Source organism: Pteropus medius, unplaced genomic scaffold (genome assembly GCF_902729225.1).
Source record: "Pteropus medius unplaced genomic scaffold, Ma_sr-lr_union100, whole genome shotgun sequence".
Classification (NCBI taxonomy): Eukaryota; Metazoa; Chordata; class Mammalia; order Chiroptera; family Pteropodidae; genus Pteropus; species Pteropus medius.
The window spans coordinates 21,033,017-21,040,747 of record NW_024342467.1 but is presented as its reverse complement, the minus strand read 5'-3'; the positions used below and the strand labels follow the sequence as shown (position 1 = coordinate 21,040,747).

The 7,731-nt window shown below is 38.0% G+C and overlaps 1 protein-coding gene across 1 annotated transcript in view; it reads right to left on the bottom strand.

The window, feature by feature from the left end:
- Positions 1 to 4,542: 4,542 nt before the first annotated feature.
- Positions 4,543 to 7,731, bottom strand: part of GPR141 (G protein-coupled receptor 141) — a 33,210-nt gene continuing 30,021 nt past the window's right edge. Inside the window, exon 3 of the mRNA XM_039862768.1 lies at positions 4,543 to 7,689. Coding sequence (XP_039718702.1) covers positions 6,773 to 7,675 — 903 coding nt within the window. The 5' untranslated portion in view covers positions 7,676 to 7,689 and the 3' untranslated portion in view covers positions 4,543 to 6,772. The remainder of the gene's footprint in view (positions 7,690 to 7,731) is intronic.

Genomic DNA, 7,731 nt, shown 5'->3' with positions numbered 1-7,731 from the left:
ACCCTGAAATGATTCAGGGAAAACAAGTTATTTGCATGCTACTTGTAATTTTTATGAAAACTTGAGATTATTAAAACAACAACGACCATCGTTTTTCACATTAGTGAACCCAATGCATAATCCCCAAGAACACGTCTTTCTCCTTGGCACCCAGTAGGCACCGCATACTTATCCTTGGGGCAGAGAGGGTAAATCTTAACTTGCTTTCCCGTCCCTCATTTTTTTGCTGATATAGATTTCAACAGTCATAAATTAGATACCATTACACTATCTACAAGTCAGAAGGATGAAGGTGAGGGCTAATCAAGGCTGTCACTGAAGGGGGAAGACTGTAAGGTACCGGTCTGCTAGTTACACACTCCGGGCTTTTCAGGATTTTGAATGTGGGAAAGTTCCTGAAACTCTGTCTTAAAGGCGTTCAAAAGTTTGCTAATTAGCAGCATTAAAAAAAAAATCGTCTAATATCAATTTGCAAGAAGCTGTTTAATTTGGGCTCAAAAATTAATTGGCAGCAAAATATTACTGAAATAAAGCACAGAAATCTCTAAATATGAGCTAAGCCAAAAAGCACTTGCTCTCAGAATTATTTTTGCTCACATAGCTAAAGAGATGTATTTTAATATCTTTTCTGTTGACTTGCACAGGAAAACAGAGTTGCTATGAAATTTTTCTTTTAAGAAAGAAACAATTTAGTGCAGAGTTCTGAAAACCGTAAAAGATTATTATTCTTATTGCATCCTTTTTTTTTTTTTTTAAATAAGCTTAAAACTTAAGTTTGGAAAAGCAGATACAATTTGTTACTTTGAGCTGCCATCTAGTGTTAAAATAAAGAACACATTTGCTTTTTTCTTTTTGTAAACTTGCATCGATAGTATTTTCAGTATGACAGAATTTAGAGGTTTACACTACAGTTAAAGGATTTTTTAAATAAAACAAATCTATTAAATATATGTATATATTTATATAGTGAAATAGTTACTACTATGAAACTAAGCAACATTATCCCCTCACATAGCCACCATTTTTTGCGTGTACCTGAAGTCTACTTCCTTAGCCTATTTCCAGTGTTTGGTACAGTAATAAGTATAGTCATCGTGCCTGTAAATTAGATCTCTAAACTTATTCATCCGACACAGCTACAACTTTGTGCCCTGTGGCCAACATCTCCCCTCTTCCCGCACCAGCCCAGCTCTTGGTAACCACTGTTCTAGTCTCTGCTTCTCTAACTTTGATTTAAGATTCCACGTAGCATTTTTTCACTGCGAGGTAATATCTCATGGTGGTTTCGGTTTGTATTTCCCTGGTTATTAGTGGTGTTGAGTATCTTTTCATATACCTGTTGGCTATTCATTTGTCTTCGTTGGAAAAATGTCTACTCAGTTCCTACCCAGTATTATTGAATTAGATTGGTGTGAGGTTTTGTTTTGTTTTGTTTTGTTTTGGGTGGTTTTGTTTGCTTTTGCTGTTGAGTGAGTTCTTTATATATTTTGGATATTAACCGTTTATCAGATATATGATTTGCAAATATTTTCTCCCATCTGGTAGGATGCCCTTTCAGTTTGGTGGTGGCTTCCATTGCTGTACAGACGCTTTTTAGTCTCACTTATTTTTGCTTATGTTGCCTCTGCTTTTGTTATCAGATCCCAAAAATCATCGCTAAGACCAGTATCAAGGACTTTACTCCATATTTTTCTTCCAGGAGTTTTGTAGTTTCGGTCTTAAATTTAAGTCTAATTCGTTTTTAGTTGATTGTGCATATGGTATAAGATGCGGCTCCCGTTCCGTTTTTTTGCTTATGGCTGTCCAGTTTTCCCAACACCATTACAGAGGAAACTATCCTTTCTCCATTATATATTCCTAGCTCCTTTGTCATAAAATAATTGACCTCATTATGCATTAATTTATTTCTGGATTCTCTGCTCTGTTCCATTGATCTATGTGTCTGTTTTATACCGATATTATTGTTGTTTTATTACTACAGCATTGTAAAATATTTTGAAATTAGGAAGTGTGGTGCTTCTAACTTGGTTCTTCTATCTCAAGATTGCTTTGGGGTCTTTTTAGTTTTATACAAATTTGAGGGATAATTTTTCTATTTCTGTGAAAAATGCCTTTGGAATTTTGATAGGGCTATCACTGAATCACTAGATTACTTTTGATAATATGGATATTTTAATTAATATTAATTCTTCCAATCCATTAGCATGGGATATCTTTTCATTTATTTGTATCTTCTTCAGTTTCTTTCATCAGTGTCTTATAGTTCTTATTGAACAGATCTTTCACCTCTTGGTTAAATGTAAGTATTTTATTCTTTTTGATGCAATTATAAATGGGTCGTTTTCTTAATTTCTCTTTCTGATAGTTCATTGCTAGCATATAGAAATGCAACTGATTTTGTATATTGATTTTGTAACTTATAGTTTTATTTACTTCACTTATTCTAACAGGTTTTTGGCGGAGTCTTCGGGGTTTTCTATAATACTATGTCATCTACAAATAGAAACGATTTTACTTCTTTCCGTATTGGATGCTTTTTATTTCTTTTCCTTGCCTAATCGCTCTGACCAGAACTTCCAATACTATGTTAAATAAAATTGGCAAGAGTGGGCATACTTGTCTTGTTCTCGATCTTTGACGAAAAGCTGTTAGCTTTTCAATAAACCATTCATTGTTAATGACATAAAATACTAGGACAAACTTCAAATAAAACAGACAATGGTCTGCAGCATCTTTTCGTCTGCTGTTCAAAACTGTTTTCCTTGTATGCTGCCTTCATTGCCCTGTCCGCTTTCCGAGAGCTCAGCATCTTCCTGCTGTCCCCTGCTTGCCCTGAGCTGCTGACCAAAGCTATCCCAAGACTGTCCTGTTCTCAGCTAGTGGTCCTCAGACCTAGTCTTGTCTTCTATCCCTAACAGCTCTTGCTGATTCTCCAGATTCCTCTCAACCTGAAGGCTCAGATCTGGTTCCCAAGTCCATCCTCCCTGAACCATAAAGCTATTAGGAATTTCAGCGTCTGTCCCTACCTTCCCACCATCCTAACCATCACCACTAATCCCACCCAAAACGTGATGGCTGGCGGCACCATAGGGCATTTACAGCATGTCCCATGTTGCAGGCTCCGCCAGGTGCATTTTGAGATTGGGCCCAGCTCCTAGCTGCTGGATGTTCCAGATGACCCGTGTACCCCTTCAGGTAATAGAACTTGCTCGTTTTTCTGAGCTCTGTTTTGGCAAATGCCTCGTATGCTGGTTCTGTCACAGAAATGGGGCTCAGCCACGCCAGGAACAAAGTTCTTCTCAAGGTCCCTGGCTGATGCCTGGTTTCTAATATCTGTGGATGCCTTCTGCATCCTGAGCTTTCTCAACATTAGCCAAGCAAATCCACCATCACTGTGCCCCTTACTGTAGAATTTTCATTGCCAGCTACTTCTAAGGTACTAGTCAGTCCCTATCACAAGGAGAATTTCCCTGTTCCTACCAGAACCAGTAAGTATGAGAGTCCTTGGTCTATGTCTCATCTTATTAGAAGTTAATTGGGCAAAATCTATCCAATCTAAGAAATGGCAGCTTCACACAAGTTCACCTCACCGACCTCACACTGAAGAGCTGATGACTTGAGAATGGGTTGGCCTCCTGCCCGCCTTCGGAAGAACTGCCGGCATAACCTAGGAATGCAGTTTCAATGGCAGCGTCATTGAGGAGGATTTGGGGATTTTCACACAACGCTCATCTCAGTTACAAGTGAAATAATCCCTTTCTCCCTAATTTATATAAGGTCAAGGAGGAAAGCTGGGACACTCAATGGCCCTTCCGCAGGAAAACTGAGAAATGAACAAAAGCTGAGCACAGTTCCCTTTAACAAGTGCCGGAAACAATCTTTCTGCCGGACCTCAAAAATTGCCATTATCCTTGGGTTCCAAAGCTGGTAGATATTGACCATCAGACAATCTGAGAGTCATGTAACTCAGGGAAATACCTTTGTCTTATCAGAAAGGAAGTACACATATATATTTTCTTTGCGTTTTCCGAAAAGTTGCATTTTCTTTTTAATAATGACAGAAACAAAATAAGGCATTTAGAATTGAATCAAGCTGAGGTTAAGTACTCCCGAAATATAGAAATGGTTTTTTTTTGTTTGTAACTGGAAATTTCCCTTTTAAACTGACCCTGCCTGTAGTAGCTCAGTGTTCTCCACCCTTGTGGCTCCAATGCCTTACTTTTTATTGTAAATACTTGGTAATACTTCTACCAATCTAAAATAAGTTACACAGATAATATAATCCTCCTAAACTATTATATATATAATGCTCCAAGTGTAAATGCATGAGTAATGAAAGGGAAAGTTATCTATAATAAAATTATATGTTTTCAATGTGTAAATACACAGACATTATCAAAGGAGACAATATGAGGCAGTCTGACTTTGGTGTCTATATCTAATATCTTCCTGAATACGACAACTACAAATATTATTTACAGGTGTATTATGTTATATTTTAATGTCACAGACACTGTTGCTATCGATAATGTGATTTTTTTTAAAGGAATGAACAACTCCTGGTAAAGTTCTGAAGAAAACAGTAAAATCTTTTCTCACTATCCGTGGTAGCTATATTTCTGGAAAAAAAATCAGACAATTAAAAACATACCAAGAAAATACTATGGGTTTATGAAAACTGAAGAAAACCTAACTGCTCTGATCATTATGAGCATATGTTTTACTTTGTCTGTCGTGCAGACATTTGTGGGCAGGGCAAGTTGTCCAGTCTTTGGCCCCAACCACCGAATGCTGGTGATGCTCTCTTACTATGGTGGTACCCAAAATGGCCTGTGCGGCCAGTATCGCCCCAGCTCCTGCATGAGATTCATCTTCGTAGCAATATGAGAGACAAAGTACAGGCAGATTGAAAATTTTAGTTTATTCTGTAAATATTGATGAACAAGGTATTTTATGTTATGGGATATTGCATTTCTCTGTTTTTGGTAATAGTTCTTACAGGTCCACAGAAATAGGCTTTTCATTATGATACATAATAATATAGAGAAAGTATAATTACCTGACATCAACATACTTAAAATCTGGAAGACATTATAATATAATCTACAAGCTAACATATTATGATGGTAAGACATAGATATATAAGAAGAGATTGATGCGGTTATAAATTTTAAGATTTTAAAATATTTTACTGTTATTATTGTCTTACAAATTTTATGGGTGTTACAAATTTTCTTAAAGTACTTATGGATCTTAGAGATTTTCTTACCAATGTTATAGGTCGAAGTGGGGGGAAAAACTAAGAAAAATGGGAAAAGAAAACAAATAAGAAATAAAAAAAAATATAGCTTAAAAAAGAAGAAAGGACACATAAAAGAAAATGTAAAACAGGAAAGCATTTGGGAACATGTTTGTTCCTAGTTATACAGTATGTTGCTGCTTTTGCTTCCTCAAAATTAATTTCTATGACTCAGTAATTCTAGTGATCATGGAAACTCACAGGGATATTTCTTACTAATTTGATGAATTTGTGGATCCATATGGTATATAAACAAATTAAGAAAAATTTGAAAATCCTGAACATTTACCTTTCTGGAAAAAAAAGTTAATTTATTCAATTCTTCTATTCCTATCATGAATTTCTTCAAGTTTTCTGAAGCATGAGATATGAAACTGGATCAGTTCCTCAGAAAGTTTTGAGATTATGAAACTTTGAGGGAAATAAAAATACGGGCAGAAGGGGAAAAACACACACACAAGCCTATTTATCCATTTAGCAGCCTAATCTCATAATTTAATGATTTTTCTACATATTTCTCAAAAGTTCTGTTTTAAAGATACCATTTTCATTTATTTAAAGACACATAACTTTAAGAGTTGAAGGGAACTTTAAGGATTACAGTATCACTTTATGTCTTTAAGGAACATCTCAATTAACTGTGAACCTGAACCTCTAGAAATTCTTCAGAAATAGAAAAGGAAAAAAATTTTAATCACTCCCCTTGGGAACTTACTTGAATGCCTAGAAGCGTATTGGTCAGGAATAGTCTCTCTTACACCCTAACCATTATTTAGATAATGTTCAGTAAATTTTAAAGTGATTTTGGAGATATTGAGGGAGTTGATCCAAGTCCTTAAACTTGACCTTTCAAAGGATAAATCTAGATAACCTCATTGTAACGGAAGGCCAGGAGGAGTTCCGTTTCTCCTGGTTCTAGATAAGTGACTTCCTATCGAAGTTATGATCACCTAGAAAAGCTTCTTACTGCCTTCCCCCTTACTGTTTTTTGTCAGAGTGTGAGTTGCAATGGCATCCTATCTGGTTAGCAAAATAGAGTTTGTGGCTTTGGAATTGGGGCCAGAATTAATTTTACCTAAGGTTTTACGTGGAATGAAAAGAGCTACGGGGCTGAGCACGGTTGAAAGCCTAAGAAAAGACCATATTTTCAAACTGAGGAAACTAAAATAAGCTCGTAAAATTCAGAAACCATGAGACCCATGGTACTTGGATGGGCCAAGCAGACATTTTGTATCGGAAGATAATGTAGTATTGCAACTCCAGGTGGATTGAGCATCACCAGTTTTTGTGTGGGTGCTCTTTAGACATAGTAGGGATTAAATAAGGACTGGAATGCTCTGGCATTTTGTAGTCCTTTTGTTTGGCTGCATCAGGGTGTGGTTTTAATCCAGTAACGAAGTAGCATTCCTACCTCCCTGGACCCATTTTCACTCCCAGTATAAAAGAAGTAAGTCTGAAGACTCTATTTTGTGACTAACGGCACAGAAGACAAGTCCATAGGTCAATTATCTTTTGTTTAAACCAATGGCTCCCCCCAAGAACAAAGAGCAGCAAATCAAAGCAGCTAATCGCTGTTACACTCAAGAAGATTTCATTATAAAATGCAACGTTACAGTCACTTGAGTGTGCCACGGTGTACAAGTAGTAGATCCTAAAGCACTGATAGGGAAGGAAGCAGATAACAATGACCCCTATAAAAAACAGGTTTTTCAGCTGGGCCCAGAACTCTTGGTGGGACAGCAAGGAGTGGCGTAGCTTCCTCACCATCTTCATGATGATGAAGATCTGGAAGACCAGGAGGATCACCGCAATGGCTATGACAGTGCTGACAATCAAGTAGTTGATGACTCGCACAGAGGGGTAGACGAGCTCTCTGTGGAACTTGAAGCAGTGTTGCTCTTCATATATCGCGGAGCTTCCGTACTGAGAGACGATCAGGGGCACCACGATGACGACCACCAGCAGCCACATGCCCGTGCTGGCGGCCACAGCATGCAGCTTTCTGTAGAATTCCACTTTGTCCTTGCGCTTAAAGAAAATGAGGTACCTGATGACCAGGATCACCAAGTAGAACAGGAACGTGAGGTACATGTGGATGTGCAGCATGGCGCTCACGAATTTACAGAAGGACAACCCAAATGTCCAGGTGTGCCGGATGAGGTAGGTCAAGCGAAAAGGCACTGTCAGCAGGAAAACACTGTGGACCACGACGAGGTTAATGACTGCCGTGGTGGTCACAGACCGGGTGTTCATCTTCACCAGCAGGAACAAAATGGAGATGACGCCCACCAGCCCTCCAGCAAGCACTGCGCAGTAGAGCCTGGTTAAATGGGGTGTCAGTCCAGGGTTGCAGGACGAAGAATTGTGGGCAGCCATACTTCAGAAGTCGCCTGGAAGAGACAAAGCACCAGTGGAGCTGACAAACTGCCAGA